At 54.1% G+C, this 17,893-nt stretch overlaps 1 gene segment (V, D, J or C); it reads left to right on the top strand.

Annotated features, from left to right (window-relative positions):
- Positions 1–1,237: 1,237 nt before the first annotated feature.
- Positions 1,238–16,336, top strand: LOC123347578. The segment is given in 7 exon segments: positions 1,238–1,287; positions 2,435–2,553; positions 3,306–3,635; positions 5,610–5,933; positions 6,268–6,600; positions 11,679–11,812; positions 15,811–16,336. Coding segments are annotated over 7 exon segments (1,374 nt in total).
- Positions 16,337–17,893: the final 1,557 nt, after the last annotated feature.

The following is a 17,893-nucleotide window of genomic DNA, read 5'->3' as shown; positions in this document are numbered from 1 at the left end:
CAGCTCAGGGCTCAGCTTCCCAACTTGGCCTTTGAGCTGAGCTGGCTCCGTTTCTGCAGCGCACTCAGCTGGAGCCGCGTTGGGCTTCCTTTCCGGGGGAACGAGCTCGGACGTCTCCGGCTAAAGCCCACTGGAGATGCAGACCCCGGTAAGTGCTCCCCAAGGCGCCTCAGCTCTGAGGCACCTAGAAAGTGAGGCAGCTGGACTTCTTGGGAGATTTCTCCCGCAGCGTTTGGGAAAGTGTCCAGGAAATCTTCATCCCAATTGGTTAGAATCCGAGTGGTTTCTTGAGTGGGAACCTGGCTAGGAAGGTCATGAGCTAGGGGTGGTGATAACCAGTCGACTACTGAGTTTGGGGGAGGGAAGGTTTTTTACCCGAACCCCAGAACTATGACCCTAAAACCAAACCTTAAACCCAACTACTTAGACCCCCAACTCTGTCCTAGCTCCCTAACCATGACCCTAACCCCAGCATCCTAACCCCCGACAGATGTACCCATTCCTTAACCCCAGCACCCTAATCCTCCCCCTTTCCCTAGAGTCCTAGCCTCATCCTTAACCTCGGCTCTCTAACCCCTCCTCCCTAACTCTGACCCCCAACTCTGACCCCTCTTCAAACCCAACCCCTAACCCCTAACCCCAACGTCCCAACCTTCTCCCCCGAACCCTGACTTTAGATTGCTCAGGCTGCAATGGTCGTGGGATCAGTAGAGTCCTCATTGTTATTTCTCTGTAAAGCTCCTGGTGCGATGGGTCCTGGTCCTAGACTGGGGTTTTCTAGACCACTGTGATACAAGTACTAACAACCATTTATACCCCTAACCATAACCCCAGCTCTAACCCGAACCGCCCCACCTTGACCCTCTGAGCACTAGGGTTTCTGTGTCTCCAGTCTGGTATCAAGCATCCCAGCCTCAGAATTATGAGTCATCGTGGCAAACTGGCCCCGTGGGGATAGGACCCAAGAGTCTCACTAACTCCCTCTGGGAAATTGTCAGCAGAACCGGTTGGTATCTGAAGGTTGAATGGCTGCAAAATTGGCTAGAAATCCAATCACAACACGTCAAATATTGAACTTGAGGGTGGAAGAGTATTTGACCCAAACCATTAAACCATCGCCCTTAATTCTACCCCAGCTACCTATAGCCTTTAACTCCAGCACCTAACCCTAACCGTGAACCCTTCATCCTCCTCCCCATGTATAATTATAACCCGAACTCTAACCCAAAGGGCCCGTATGTCCTGGGTTCAATTGGACAGTCCCAGTCCCTCCTACCGGTGTCTCAAGTGAGTTCTCAGGACTCTAACGACGTGTGTTTGAGATACAGATTTGCTAATTGGCCACTAGGGGCTGATGATGTTAGCAATGAACCTGGGAGCCTAATGAGATATAACATTTAATATTCGTACCCAAGCTAAAATTGCTAGAATAACTTCTGCACGTCTTCAGCTGGAGACCTGAAAACCCAAACTTTAGTGGTACGACACGTCTTCAGAGACCCCGGAAGTGTCCCCCAATTTCAGTTACTTGGTCAAAATCTTGGGTTGTTTTTCTAGCTGCAGATGCTGTGATTTCTCCAAGGGGAATTTCTCTGCCACTTCGGAACCTAATTCCCTTTGGCTCCTCAGGAGCAACCCAGTGCAAATTACTGGGAACAACCCTCCACTCTGTGAAATCAACCCGTGTTACTGCTGACCAGCGGCACAGCACAATGCATCATCCAGTCCACAGAGCAGAGGGTGGGACACAGGACTCCTGGGTTCTCTACCTGGCTGTGCCACTGACCTGCCATGACCAGGTCCCTGCCTCGCTCGCTGCCTCAGTTTCCCCTCTGACCCTTCCTTTATCTTGCGTATTTGGCCTGTAAGTTCTGTGGGGTAGGGACTGTCTGTCATTGTGTCTCTCTGCAGCACCCGGTGTAATGGGGCCCCCGATCACACACTGGGTCTCTTTAGCACCAAGTGAACTGGGGGCCCTGATGCTGCTCGGTCTGTGACACAACCTGGAAGACGGAGGGCAGCCTATCTCAGGCCCCCACTTACACACAGACATTAGTAAGACCTTGCAACTGTCAACAGAGTCTCACCCCAAACTGTGCTGTGTGAATGGAGCAGAGTGGGGCTCGCTAGGGGACGCTCTCCCCCGGCATTGAGTGCTTGCCCCAGTGCCACGCTAGGGCCTGTGCTGCACGGAGCGGGGCAGGGCTCAGTGGGGCTGTGTCTCATGGCCTCGCTCTCTCTCCCTTTGCAGCTAGTGCCATGGCCCCGTCTGTCTTCCCCCTGACCTCCTGCACCGGCGAAGTCACCCACCTCCCAGGTCACCTTTGGCTGCCTGGCCCAAGGCTACTTCCCCGAGCCGGTCACCGTGACATGGAGCCCCAACGTCGGCTCCTCGGGCGTGAGGACCTATCCCTCCGTGCTGCACACCTTCCAGCAGCCTCTACTCGCTCAGCAGCCAGGTCACCGTCCCGGCCAGCAGCTGGACGTCTAACACCTATAACTGCACCGTAGAGCACCAGCCCACCAGCTCCAGCATGTCCAAGGAAATCCCAAGTAGGGAAGGGTGCGGCACAGCCCGGGGGGGGGAGGGGCTGGGGGTCTCTCAGGTCCCTGCTCTGGTGACTGCTGCAGGGAGAGAGGCTGGGAGCCTGCTAGTGCTGTGAGCTGATGGAGTCGCTGGGGTGGGTGGGTGGGTGGAGAGAGACACCTCAGAGAGTTGGGAGTGAATGGGGGCAGGTAGATAGTGTTGGGTGTGGAGGCACCGAAGGGTGGAGGGATGAAAAGAGAGACCGCGCCAAGAGAAGCGATGGGGCTGCAATGCAGGGAAAGGGGGCAGAGGGCTGCAAACTGGGTCCTGGGCTGCAGGGAGCGGGGGGCTCAGCAGGGGGCGCCGGGCTGCAGGGAGCAGGGGGGGGCTCAGCAGGGGGCGCCAGGCTGCAGGGAGCAGGGAGGGCTCAGCAGGGGGCGCCGGGCTGCAGGGAGTGAGGGGGGGCTCAGCAGGGGGTGCTGGGCTGCAGGGAGCGGGGGGGCTCAGCAGGGGGCGCCGGCTGCAGGGAGCAGGGGGGGGCTCAGTAGGGGGTGCCAGGCTGCAGGGAGCAGGGGGGGGCTCAGTAGGGGGTGCCAGGCTGGCAGGGAGCAGGGAGGGCTCAGCAGGGGGCGCCGGGCTGCAGGGAGTGAGGGGGGGCTCAGCAGGGGGCGCCGGGCTGCAGGGAGCGGGGGGGGTCAGCAGGGGGCGCCGGGCTGCAGGGAGCGGGGGGGGCTCAGGAAGGCTTTGTACAATAACTAACCTGTCCCCCTTCTCCCAGAGCCCCCCAAACCCCAGGCCCCCAGTACACCCCAGATGAAAAACGGCTCCAACCCCAGCCGAGACCCCGTCCAGCTGGCGTGCTTCATCTCCGGCTTCTACCCTGAGAATTTGACGGTGGAATGGATGGAATGGATGGTTGACGGCCAGCCCAGGAAACTTCCTAGTGTCACTGCCCTTGCCACGAAGGACCCCAACGGCCCCACCTACAGCACCCACTGCAATGCCAGTGTCTCCAAGGCCGACTGGCGAAAGGTCTACTTATACACGTGCCAGGTGTCCCAGCCGGGCACCCCCGTCAAATCGCAGGGCCACACCAACAAGTGCAGAGGTGACGCTCGCTGGCGCTAGGCTCCCTACGAAGAGGAGGGGCAGTGGGGGATTCAGGGTTACTGGGGCCCTGTGATCAGCCTCATTGTGGGAGCCCCTTTGGGACCCAGCCGAGAAAAAGAACCTTCTCTCTTTTCTGCCCCCTCTCCCGTTTGTCATTCTTGTTTTCTTCATCCTCCTCCTGTCAGTAATAGCAAATACATGGAAATAAAGTGAGCTTCCTTGACTGGTTTTGTAGTCGAACTCATTTTTCCACAGACCACTTGAAAATCGCTGGGGGTCTCGGCGGACACTTAATGGTCTTTCCAAATCCTGTTTGTGCCATTAGCTAACTACTGTGAAGCACTTTCGATAAGAGCCCTTTATAAAAAAGCGTTGGGCTGCGGGGTCTGGCCAGGACTTAGGGTGTAGGAGAGGGCTCAGGGCAGGGGGTGGTGGGACTGGGAGGGAGTTAGGGTGCGGGAGGGGACTCAGGGCAGGGGGTGGTGGGTCTGGGAGGGAGTTAGGATGCGGGAGGGAGCTCAGGGCTGGGGCAGCGGACTGGGGTGTGGAGCACTTACCTGGGGCAACTCCCGTTTGGTGCGAGGGGCGGGGGTGGGGATGTGGGGGGCTGCAGCAGCCAGGGAGGGCAGGGGGCTGGAGGTGGGTGAGGGGGTGCAGGAGTCGGGCTGGGGTGCAGGGCCTGGGAGGAAGTTAGGATGCAGGAGCAGGCTGGGGGTTGGGCTGCGGGGCCTGGCCAGGAGTTAGGATGCAGGAGCGGGCGGGGGTTGGGGTAGGAGGTTGGGGCAGGGGGCACAGATGGGAATGTGGGGGGTGCAGGAGCTTTGTTTTGTGCTCAGGGTGGACGTCAGGATGTGGGGGGGGCAGGAGTCAGGGCAGGGAGCTGGGGTCATGGGGATGCTCCCAGCCCCCACCCCCACCCCCCCCACCCCCTACCCTGAGCGGCTCACAGCAGGAGGTTGGGGTTGGGGGGGTCTGCATCGGGGGAGTGCGGGGACCAGGCTGCTGCCCCCACAGCTGCCCGGCCCTGGGGCCCCCTGGGTTTTACTGTAAATCCACGTCTGGTCCTGCCGGCTCGAGGGGCTCCTGCTGCAGGCTCCTCCCCCACTGGCAGCCAAGCTCCCCTCCCCCACCTCCCCCCCACCCTCAACCTGCTGTTTGCCGGCGCTCCGGTCGGTCCTGGAGGGAGGGGGGGAGGGGCCACAACGCACATAGGGGCAGGGGGCTGGGAGCACCCCCACAATCCCAGCCCACATGCCCAGGCCCCTGCCCTGACTCCTGCACCCCCCCACACACACACCCAGCCCCCCCACACCCCGTGCCCTGTCTCCGGCACCCCCCCCACACACATCCAACCCCTGCCCTGACTCCTTCACCCCCCATACACACCCCCATCCCCCTGCCCTGACTCCTGCACCCCCCAGACACGCACCCGGCCCCCCCACACTCTGTGCCATGACTCCGGCACCCCCCATCCCCGCCCCTGCCCTGAGCACCAAACGGGAGCTCCTGCACCCCCTCCCCATTTTCAGCGATTTTCAAGCGATTTTCTGTGGAAAAATACATTCGACTACAAAACCAATCAAGGTCCCTCACTTTACTTGCTGTTACTGACAGAAGGAGGATGAAGAAAACAAGGATGAAAACCGGGGGCGGGGGGAGATAAGAGAGAAGGTTCTTTTTCTCGGCTAGGTCCCAAGGAGGGGCACCAAAAATGAAGCTGAGCACAGGGCCCCACTCACTCTAAATCCAACACTGGGCAGGACCAGGCTTCTGCCCCCACAGCTGCCCGGCCATGGGGTCCCCTGTCATTGGGGTTCCCCGTGCCAGGGCACCCTGCGATTTACTGTAAATCCGCCTGTGGGGAGGGGGACACCGGGCTGGGCTGGAGCGGGGAGAGGGGTGGGGACAGACTGGGATGGGCATGGCAGGGCAGACCAGGCCTAGCAACTGACCTGGGCTCTCCTGTCCCCAGAAGAAACATCTCCCGGCGATATCCAGGTCTTCCTGGTGCCCCCGTCTCCCGCCGACTTGTACGTGGCCCAGAGCCCCATGCTCACCTGCCTGGTGGTCAACCTGCCTAGCAACTCCGGCCTCCAGGTGGTCTGGTCCCGGGAGAAGACAGAGTCTGTTGTCCCTGAACCCCTGACCCTCACTGAGCAGTTCAACAGCACCTTCACCGCCTCCAGCTCCATGCCCATCTTCACCCGCGACTGGGAGGCCGGAGAGACCTTCACCTGCAAAGTGGAGCACTCAGAGCTGCCCTCGTCCCTCACCAAATCGATGTCCAAGAAGCCAGGTAGGAGGAGAGCAGGGTCCCTAAGGGGAGAGACTCCCCTATTCCAGCCCCCACCAGGGAGGGATGCTCCTTAAGGAAAAGCCCCAACAACTTGGGATCCCGGCCCTGGGTCCCTTTGCGTCCTCATGTGAGATGGAGACCATCCTATCCCCCAGGCTGTGCTCCAGGACTACCAGCTCCCAGTCCCCAGCCCCTCCATCCTGGAGGAGAGAGGGGATGTTCCTACCCCCCTCCTCCCCACACACACACACACATGCCCCATCCTTCTCCTCACGTAGCCCCAGCTGAGTGATGTGCATGGCTCATCTGTGTCCTCCGTCCCCACCCACCGTAGGCAGGCGCTCTGGCCCTGGCATCTACCTCCTGCACCCCCACAATGAGGAGTTGAGCAGCTCTAGAGACTCCATCAGCCTCACCTGTCTGGTGCGGGGCTTTTTCCCCGAGGACATCTCAGTGCAGTGGATGAAGAACCACAAACCCGATGAGAGCTTGGAATATATCACCACTCCGACCATCAAGGACGGAGCAGGCGACTCGAACTTCTTCCTCTACAGCAAGCTGAAAGTCAGCAAGGCCAGCTGGAACAGAGGGGACGTCTACACCTGCATGGTCACCCACGAAGCCCTGCAGATGAAGTTCACCCAACGCAGCATCAGCAAAGTCTCTGGTAAATGAAGAAGGCTCCTCCCAGCCCCACTGCTAGCACTGTCCTGTACAGCTTCCTGTAAATAATCTCTGTGCCCTCAGTGACAACAAGTGAATAAATGGAACTAGTCTGAGCTCACACCCAGGTCTCCTTCTTGTGGTGTGACTGGGTGAAATCTGCAGGTCGCCCAAGGTGGACGAGGTCCCAGGTTGCAGGCTGGGAGAAACCGATGCTATAAGGCTGGGGATGCTACAAGGCTGGGGATGCCAATTCCCAGATCCGGTATGGGTGGATACATATATACCATGGATGGATGGGGAGATACATGGGTTGATGCCCTGGAAGGAAGGATGGGTAGATACATGGGTAGAGGTCATGGAAGGAAGGTTGAGTTGAAGGCATGGAAGGAAGGCTGGGTTGAAGGCATGGGTAGGTGCCATGGAAGGAAGGATGGGTTGTGCCATAGGAAGGAAGGATGTGTAGATACATGGGTAGGTGCCATGGAAGGAAGGATGGGTAGATACATGGGTAGGTGCCATGGAAGGAAGGATGGGTTGTGCCATAGGAAGGAAGGATGGGTAGATACATGGGTAGAGGTCATGGAAGGAAGGTTGAGTTGAAGGCATGGAAGGAAGGATGGGTAGATACATGGGTAGGTGCCATGGAAGGAAGGATGGATTGATACATGGGTAGGTGCCATAGAAGGAGGGATGGGTTGAAGCCATGGAAGGGAGGATGGGTAGATGCCATGGAAGGGAGGATGGGTAGATACATGGGTAGGTGCCATGGAAGGAAGGATGGGTAGATGCATGGGTAGGTGCCATGGAAGGAAGGTTGAGTTGAAGGCATGGAAGGAAGGATGGGTAGATACATGGGTAGGTGCCATGGAAGGAAGGATGGGTTGTGCCATAGGAAGGAAGGATGGGTAGATACATGGGTAGAGGTCATGGAAGGAAGGTTGAGTTGAAGGCATGGAAAGAAGGATGGGTAGATACATGGGTAGGTGCCATGGAAGGAAGGATGGGTAGATACATGGGTAGGTGCCATGGAAGGAAGGTTGAGTTGAAGGCATGGAAGGAAGGATGGATTGATACATGGGTAGGTGCCATAGAAGGAGGGATGGGTTGAAGCCATGGAAGGGAGGATGGGTAGATACATGGGTAGGTGCCATGGAAGGAAGGATGGGTAGATGCATGGGTAGGTGCCATGGAAGGAAGGTTGAGTTGAAGGCATGGAAGGAAGGATGGGTAGATACATGGGTAGGTGCCATAGAAGGAGGGATGGGTTGAAGCCATGGAAGGGAGGATGGGTAGATGCCATGGAAGGGAGGATGGGTAGATGCATGGGTAGGTGCCATGGAAGGAAGGTTGGGTTGAAGGCATGGAAGGAAGGATGGGTAGATACATGGGTAGGTGCCATGGAAGGAAGGATGGGTAGATACATGGGTAGGTGCCATGGAAGGAAGGATGAGTTGTGCCATAGGAAGGAAGGATGGGTAGATACATGGGTACATACACACCACAGAAGCAGTGATGGAGTGGGGGGTAGATGGACAGTTACACACATACATACTGCAGAGCCCATATCCAAGCCCAGCTCAGTTGGAAGGCCAGGTGTTCAGAGAGATGGTTAGATGGATGCATACATACTTCAGAGGGAAGGACTCATAGACCAACAGATATCACAGAGAGAAGGAGAGAGAGAGAGAGAGATTATTATTTGAATTAAAGTAGCACCTCCTCCCCCAGCAGAGATAGGACCCTGTTGGGCTGGGTGTGGCACAGACACCATGGGAGACAGTCCCTGTGTCAAAGGGCTCACACCTAGCTAGAGAAAGAGGGAGAAGAAAGAGAGACACCAAGAGGGGAAGGGACCTGCCCAAGGTTACGTCCGTTATGAGCCAGAAACAGAACCCAGGTGTTCTGAGAGTCCCACCCAGTCCCACTAGACTGCGCTGCACTGAGGGAAGGATGGTTGGATGGTTCGCAGGTGCGGTGCCAATGGATAAGTTGATGGGGATGGATGAATAAATCTGTAGTGAAGGTTGGAGGGGTACCCATTCTGAAGGATGAAGGGATGGATACATGGATGGCCACAGATGGACTGCGATAAATGGATGGCTAGAGATGAGAATGGGTGGGGACAGATGGATGTATAAATGAATGGATGGGTGGGTGCATATGGTAATGGATCAGTACTGATGGGATGGATGGTGATAGGAAAATGAGAATGGATGGGGATGGACCGACAGATGGATGGATGGGCTGGTACAGATGGTCAGTGATAGATAGATGAGGATGAGTGGATGGGTGAATATGGCAATGGATGGATGGATGACTGAGTGCGTTAATGGGAACAGATGGTGAGGGATGTTTGGGGATGGATAATATATAAAGGGATGATAGATAAGTGGATGGGGTTGCATGTATGGATGGAAGATATGGGTGAGGATAAGTGGGTGGATTGTTAGTGATGACGATGGATGGATGGGTATACATCTATATCATAGAATCATAGAATCATAGAACTTAAGATCAGAAGGGACCATTATGATCATCTAATCTGACCTCCCGCAAGATGCAGGCCACAAAAGCTGACCCACCCACTCCTGAAATAATTCTCTCCCTTGACTCAGCTGTTGAAGTCCCCAAATCCTGATTTAAAGACTTCAAGTAGCAGATAATCCTCCAGCAAGCGACCCCTGATGGATGGATGGATGGATGGATGGATGGATGGAAGATATGGAGGACGGTTAAAGATAAGGCTGGATGGAGTGTGGGATGGATCGGTGGATCGGTGGATGGCCATCTCATTGAGGCGCAATCCTCTCTAGGCTACAACCCATGCATATCCAGAGGGGAACCGTATCATGATCAGCATTTACCCTACATCCCCTTCCACCCCAGAGAGGAGAAGATGCCCCATGGGGATTTTCCAGCCAGAGTCAGTGGGGGAAGGTAATTAAAATTCCCTGGCCCCCACACACACTCCTCTGCTGGCTAGAAGGCTAAGGGCAGGGCCACCCAGAGGATTCAGGGGGCCTGGAGCAAAGCAATTTTGGGGGCCCCTTCCATAAAAAAAAGTTACAATACTATAGAATACTATATTCTTGTGGGGGGCCCTGCAGGACCCAGGGCAAATTGCCCAACTTGAGCCCCTCCTCTGGGCGGCCCTGGCTAAGGGGTCTCCTTCCACCCCATACCCACAGCAGCAGCTGTGGAGGGGGAGATAGGACAACATACAGCAAACACCCCACAGCAGGGATCAGCTCCTGGGCTCAGTCCCCACAAAGCAGCAGCAGTAGTAGGGCTGTTATCTGGAGCACACACTAAGCAGGGAATCACCTAAAGTCTCACTAGCTCTGGTGACATGGGGGCCCCGGCAGTGGGGTGGGATGGATGATGCAGATGCCCCATCTCCTACCCAGCCCCTCACTCACACACTTTCCCCTCCCCCATGTGTGTATCAGCCCCAAAGCTGGATGGGCGAGTGCAGGAATCAAACCCACCAGTGCGAGCACAGAGCTCACACTTGGCATGAAAGGGGGTAGCCTCCAGCGGCAGTGTTAGGGCTGTTATCCTGGGGCAGCACAAGGGCACACAGAGTAAGAGAGTGGGGGGGTGGCTGAGAGAGAGCTCAGTCCAGGGCAGATGGACACACCTGTAACATGGCATGACCCAGGGACCCTCCCACCTGGGCTGTCGTGTTTGTACCCACAGAGAGACACACAACACAGAGAGAGACAAACATGCACCCACACAGATCCATGCACCTGTTCTCCAGACATCCCTAGGGCAGGGGGCTCAGTAGGGGGCACCATGCTCAGGGAGCAGCGTCTGTCATGTCAGAGAGACCTGAGATCCCATCCTTAAAATACTTGTGTCTCTGTTCATAAAAGTGACAGGGTTCAAAATCCCCACCTCCCTCAGCCGAGGCAACTACAGGCTGCACCTGGGCAAGAGAGCCCGGGATAAACAGGCCCAGAGGTGGCTGCGTTCCATCTGAAGTGACTCCTGGGGGTTTTGTTACACTGGGAGCAGGGTCATAGAGGCACACGTGTGAAATCCATCCATCCTGGTCTTTAGGGAGCTCCCCCACCATGGCAGCATCCCGGCACCTCGCACACCTCAGAGGGATCCTGAGCCACCTTTCACAGGCAGAGAAACTAAGGCACAGAGAAATTCAACAGGCGGCCAAGCTTCAGTGCCAGGGTGTAGGGCCACGACCACAAGGGATGAATGAGATGAGAGCTAGGAGGCTCTGCATCCTTCATTTCATCACAGCGGGCAGGGGTGGGTGGATGGATGGAGGGGTGCATCTAGGGATGGATGGATGGATGGATGTGTCTAGAGATGGACGGTGGAAGCATGGACAGATGGATGGTTTGTGGGGATGGATCGATGGAGGGATGTGTCTAGCGATGATGGTTTGTGGTCATGGATTGATGGATGGATGTACCTATGGATGGATGGATGGAGAGGTGCATCTCGGGATGGTTGGATGGATAGAGGTGTCTAAGGATGGACTGATGGATCGATGGGCAGTTTGTGGTCATGGATGGAGTGGAGTGGAGAGGCATAGATGGATGGATGGATGGATGGAAGTGTCTAGGGATGGATTGATGGATGAATAGATGGTTTGTGGTCATGGATGGATGGACGGGTGAGTGAGGATGGATGGATGGATGGATGGATGTATTTAGAGATGGATGGATGGTTTCTGGGGATAGATGATTTGTGGTCATTGATGCATGGATGTATCAAAAGATGGATGGTGCAGGCATGGATTAATGGATGGAGGTGTCTAGGGATTGATGGATGGATGGTTTGTGGTCATTGATGAATGGAGGGGTGAATGGGGATGGGCGGATGGATGGGTGCATCTAGAGATGGATGAATGGAAGGAGGGGTGTGTCTAGGGATGGAACGATGGATGGTTTGTGGTCAGGGATGGATGGATGTATCCAGAGATAGATGAGTGGAGGGATGGAAGGATGGGTAGAGAAGGGGATAGGCGGGTTGGTGTTGGACGCACAGTCCGAGCTCTCTCTGTCACAGTGGCTGAGTCGGAGCTGATGTCTCTTTCTCTCCCCCCAACAGAGGTGATCGTGTCAGGTGAGTTTTGCAGCGAGGACGGAGACGAGGAGCTAGACGGCCTCTGGTCCACCATCTCGGTCTTCATCACCCTCTTCCTCTTGAGCGTGTGCTACAGCGCCACCATGACCCTGTTCAAGGTGAGAGAGAGAGAATGAACATAGGAACGAAAGAAAGAATGGATGAGTTTAGCACATTAGATAGTGTAATGATGGTGCCTCTTGTAACAATGGTGGGACACTTCAGAGAGTATCAGTTCAGGACAAATTGCTTAGAGAAGGGCAGTTACAGCCTAAGGCTGGAGTTTCTCCACTTCTAAACACACCAAACCAGACAGACAGAGAGGACTTTGGTTTTACCTCACTGGCTAACCATAAGTCATACAAGCAATTCCCTAAGATACTCCAGTTTCTTGATTGGGCACTTACTGAGAATAGTCCTGTAGAATCATAGAATGTCAGGGTTGGAAGGGACCTCAGGAGGTATCTAGTCCAACCACCTGCTCAAAGCAGGACCAATCCCCAACTAAATCATCCCAGCCAGGGCTTTGTCAAGCCTGACCTTAAAAACCTCTACGGAAGGAGATACTGCCATCTTCCTAGGTAACCCATTCCAGTGCTTCATCACCCTCCTAGTGAAATACTGTTTCCTAATATCCAACCTAGACCTCCTCCACTGCAACTTGAGACCATTACTCCTTGTTCTGTCATCAGATACCACTGAGGACAGTCTAGATCCACCCTCTTTGGAACCCCCTTTCAGGTAGTTGAAAGCAGCTATCAAATCCTCCCTCATGCTTCTCTTCTGCAGACTAAACAATCCCAGTTCCATCAGCCTCATCTCATAGGTCATGTATTCCAGCCCCCTAAGAATTTTTGTTGCCGTCCACTGGGCTCTTTCCAATTTTTCCACATCCTTCTTGTAGTGTGGGGCCCAAAACTGGACACAGGACTCCAGATGAGACCTCACCAATGTCGAATAGAGGGGAATGATCACATCCCTCGATCTGCTGGCAATGCTCCTACTTATACAGCCCAAAATGCTGTTAGCCTTCTTGGCAACAAGGGCACACTGCTGACTCATATCCAGCTTCTTATCCACTGTAACCCCTAGATCCTTTTCTGCAGAACTGCTGCCTAGCCATTCGGTCCCTAGTCTGTAGCAGTACATGGGATTCTTCTATCCTAAGTGCAGGACTCTGCACTTGTCCTTGTTGAACCTCATCAGATTTCTTTTGGCCCAATCCTCTGATTTGTCTAGGTCCCTCTGTATCCTATCCCTACCCTCCAGCGTATCAACCACTCCTCCCAGTTTAGTGTCATCTGCAAACTTGCTGAGAGTGCAGTCCACGCCATCCTCCAGATCATTAATGAAGATATTGAACAAAACCGGCCCCAGGACCAATCCCTGGGGCACTCCGCTTGATACCGGCTGCCAACTAGACATGGAGCTATTGATCACTACCCATTGAGCCCGACGATCTAGACAGCTTTCTATCCACCTTATAGTCCATTCATCCATCCAATGCTTCTTTAACTTGCTGGCAAGGATACTGTGCAAGACTGTATCAAAAGTTTTGATAAAGTCAAGGAATAACACACCCACTGCTTTCCCCTCATCCACAGACCCAGTTATCTCCTCATAGAAGGCAATTAGGCTAGTCAGGCATGATTTGCCCTTGGTGAATCCATGCTGACTGTTCCTGATCACTTTCCTCTCCTCTAAGTGCTTCAGAATTGATACCTTGAGGACCTGCTCCATGATTTTTCCAGGGACTGAGGTGAGGCTCACTGGCCTGTAGTTCCCCAGATCCTTCTTCTTCCCTTTTTGAAAGATGGGCACTACATTGGCCTTTTTCCAGTCATCCGGGACCTCCCCCGTTCGCCATGAGTTTTCAAAGATAATGGCCAATGGCTCTGCAATCACATCTGCCAACTCCTTTAGCACCCTTGGATGCAGCGCATCCAGCCCCATGGATTTGTGCTTGTCCAGTTTTTCTAAATAGTCCTGAACCACTTCTTTCTCCACAGACGGCTGGTCACCTTCTCCCCATACTGTGCTGCCCAGTGCAGGAGTTTGGGAGCTGATCTTGTTTGTGAAGACAGAGGCAAAAAAAGCATTGAGTACATTAGCTTTTTCCACATCCTCTGTCACTAGGTTGCCTCCCTCATTCAGTAAGGGGCCCACGCTTTCCCTGACCTTCTTCTTGTTGCTAACATACATGAAGAAACCCTTCTTGTTACTCTTAACGTCTCTTGCTAGCTTCAACTCCAAGTGTGATTTGGCCTTCCTGATTTCACTCCTGCATGCCTGAGCAATATTTTTATACTCCTCCCTGGTCATTTGTCCAATCTTCCACTTCTTTTAAACTGCTTTTTTGTGTTTAAGATCAACAAGGGTTTCACTGGTAAGCCAAGCTGGTCGCCTGCCATATTTACTATTCTTCCTACACATCGGGATGGTTTGTTCCTTCAATCTCAAGAAGGATTCTTTAAAACACAGCCAGCTCTCCTGGACTCCTTTTCCCAGCATGTTATTCTCCCAGGGGACCCTGCCCATCAGCTCCCTGAGGGAGTCAAAGTCTGCTTTTCTGAAGTCCACGGTCCGTATTCTGCTGTTCTCCTTTCTTCCTTGTGTCAGGATCCTGAACTCGACCATCTCATGGTCACTGCCTCCCAGGTTCCCATCCACTTTTGCTTCCCCTACTAATTCTTCCCTGTCTGAGCAGCAGGTCTAGAAGAGCTCTGCCCCTAGTTGGTTCCTCCAGCATTTGGACCAGGAAATTGTCCCCTACACTTTCCAAAACCTTCCTGGATTGTCTGTGCACCGCTGTATTGCTCTCCCAGCAGATATCAGGGTGATTAAAGTCTCCCATGAGAACCAGGGCCTGCGATCTAGTAACTTCTGCTAGTTGCTGGAAGAAAGCCTCGTCCACCTCATCCCCCTGGTCTGGTATCTATAGCAGACTCCCACCATGACATCCCCCTTGTTGCTCACACTTCTAAACTTATCCAGAGACTCTCAGGTTTTTCTGCAGTTCTATACCGGAGCTCTGAGCAGTCATACTGCTCTCTTACATACAATGCAACTCCCCCACCTTTTCTGCCCTTTTCTACTGAGCCCTTTTCATCACAGGCCTGCAAGGAGGTTGGTGAGAGAACTCCAACAGTCTCTGTTGTCCCTGGGGGCTTATTTCAGAACAGTTCAGCCTCCTGTCCTGACAGGGGCCTGACTTCCCCTCCCAGGAGATGTTCCTGTAGTGGTGGGTTGGGGGGAACCCAGGCCCACCCTCTACTCCGGGTTCCGGCCCAGGGACCCTAATGGTAGCAGCTGTTGGCAGCCAACCTTTCACTGCCAGAGTTGCTACATTTCCCTGGGCCACTTCCCCACAGCTCTCCTGCTTCTCCCTTACCGTAGGGCTCCCTTAACGATGGTTTGCGGGTGTCTTCAGTAACCAGCCCTTCAGCCGCACTTCCTCTCCTCTGGCTCCCCGGCTCTCCCCTGCCTGACTGGAGTGAGCCCTTTTTATAGTATCAGCAGGGCCTGAATTAGAGTCAGGTGGTCACATTAGCTTAATGGCCTCACCTGACTCTTGGCAGGTTAATTAGAGTCAGGTAATAATAATAGGAGACATACCAATCTCCTAGAACTGGAAGGGACCTTGAAAGGTCATCAAGTCCAGCCCCCTGCCTTCACTAGCAGGACCAATTTTTGCCCCAGATCCCTAAGTGGCCCCTTCAAGAATTGAACTCACAACCCTGGGATTAGCGGGCTAATGCTTTAACCTGGAGCAGCCCCTGCTCTGGTCAGTGAGGAAACAGAAAACTGTTAATCCAGTGGCCAGTATATCTGCCTTCTGCTATTCTGCTGTACCCAACTGGCCTGGGTCTATCACACTATAGAACAGTGGCTGCAGCAATGATCTGTACGGTCACAGTTTATGTCAATAACGTCACAGAGGGCAGTGTGGAGGGGAAAGAAAGAAGAGAAGAATGACGGAGAAAGGAGAATGGGTGAATAAGACAGAGACTGAATGAATGAGACACAGACAGAAAAGAAGGAAGGAATGACACAGACAGACAGAGCAGCTCCCCCCAGCGCTGACCCCTCTCACCCCTGCTCTCTCTGCCCCCTGCAGGTGAAGTGGCTTTTCTCTGCCATGGGGGAGCTGAATCAGGCGAGTGGCCCCGAGTACAAGAACGAGATCCAGAGCGTGGTGTAGGGGCCACTGCCCCCATCCGCCCGGAGACAAGGGGCTGACACACCCGGCTCCATTGGCGACACCACCCTGAGTCCCACAGCTGCCCCCTGCTAGCGCTGTGCCCCTGGGAGAGCCCCCGGGGGGAGACAGGACCTCACCCCACGTGGCCTAATCAGCCCTCAGCCACTGGGGACGCTGCCCTGCTCAGAGCTTGGCTGAGACCGGACAACTCATATCATGCAGGGAGCCAGCGCCCCTAGCGAGGAAACAACCCCTCTCCCCCTTCCCACCCTCCTGAGCCCAACAGTCCCTGCTCTGGGGCTGGATCAGAGCCAGCGCCCCCTAGAGGGGAGAGGCCCCACGTCCCTGCCCCACCCCCTGCGCCAGCCAGCCCCCCGCCCTGGGGCAGGACCAGAGCCAGAGTTGTGTCGGTCATGCTGTATGTTGCATATTTAGCTCTTCATTGGGATTTTTGTGGGTGGTGTGTGTGTGTGTGTGTGACTTTTGTTGTGTGCACTGAGTGACAATAAATAAATAAATAAACAAATCAGGCTCCATCTCATTCATAACCTCCATCCCGGACTTTCAGGGACCCCTGACGCCCTCCAGAGGGGCATGTCGTGTCTGTAGGTGGCGCCTCCGGGCATGGAGAATGAAATGACAGGTGCCCGCTGAACTGGCCCCTTTGGGAGTTAGGGGGCCTAGCTACAAACCCAGAGAGCTGGGGCCTCGTCCCTCAGCCTATACAGGCTGGGACGCGGGGGCAGGAAGGGGAGATCTCTGGGGCAGGGAAAGCCACTGATCAGATAGGGAGGCATGTGTCAAGGTGTCACCCCAACTCTGAACTTTAGGGTACAGATGTGGGGACCTGCATGAGATAACCCCTAAGCTTATTTACCAGCTTAGACCTAGTAGCTGCCACCACCAAATGGTTTAAACAAACGTTTATGGGAGAGTCATTTGGAAACTCTGTCTTCCCCCCAAATATTTCCCCAGTCTTTATCCCCCTTTTCCTGGCAGGATTGAGACTGATTCACCTCCCACCAATTCCTGGTGAGCCCAGATCCAAAAAACCCTTGGATCTTAAAACAAGGAAAAATCAATCAGGTTCTTAAAAGAAGACTTTTAATTACAGACAAAGGGTGAAAGGAATACCTCTGGGAGACTAGCACGGAAGCTACTCTCACAGACAACAGATTCAAAACACAGAGGATGTCCCTCTGGGCAAAACCTTAGTTACACAAAGAAACCCAATTTGATTCTCCCTCCGTGCAAAAAGAAGTCAGAAAAGAAAATAAACATAATCTAATACATTCCTTCTCTAACCACTTACTACTTTTAAGAAATGTTAGATGGCTGATTCCTGGATCCTACACTCCAGCACAAACTTTTCTGAACGGACCTGTCATAGGTCTCACCCCCACTTAGAGCTGTTGGGTTCCAATATGGGGACCTGCATGGATTTATCTAAACTTAAATCCTAGTTTAGATCTGGTAAAAGCTGCCACCACCCAATAAGGTACGTGTATTGGGACACAGTCCTTCCCCAAAATCCTTGGGGATCCCAAGAGCCCCAAATCCATGGAGTTCTTACACCCAGGAGAAATAAACCATTCCCCCCTGCTTCCTCCCCCCTCCCTTTTCCTAGGAGAGATACCGGGATCCAACTACAGAGGGATGCCTCCCTCCTCCTCTTTCCCTGAGAATCCACCCAAGGAAAGATCAACCAAGTCCTTTACAGAAAAGATTTATTAAAGACTAAAAAGAAAGTAACTGTCTCTGTAACCAAGATGGAACAATACACAGGTAAAGGGTAATAATTGGAGATATACCAATCTCCTAGAACTGGAAGGGACCTCGAAAGGTCATCGAGTCCAGCCCCCTGCCTTCACTAGCAGGACCAATTTTTGCCCCAGATCCCTAAGTGGCCTCCTCAAGGATTGAACTCACAACCCTGGGTTTAGCAGGCCAATGCTCAAACCAGAGAATTCCCCCTCCTTTCTTTCTCAGTAAAAGCAAT

Source organism: Mauremys mutica, chromosome 13, assembly GCF_020497125.1.
Source record: "Mauremys mutica isolate MM-2020 ecotype Southern chromosome 13, ASM2049712v1, whole genome shotgun sequence".
Classification (NCBI taxonomy): Eukaryota; Metazoa; Chordata; order Testudines; family Geoemydidae; genus Mauremys; species Mauremys mutica.
This window is presented reverse-complemented; position numbering and strand designations above follow the sequence as displayed.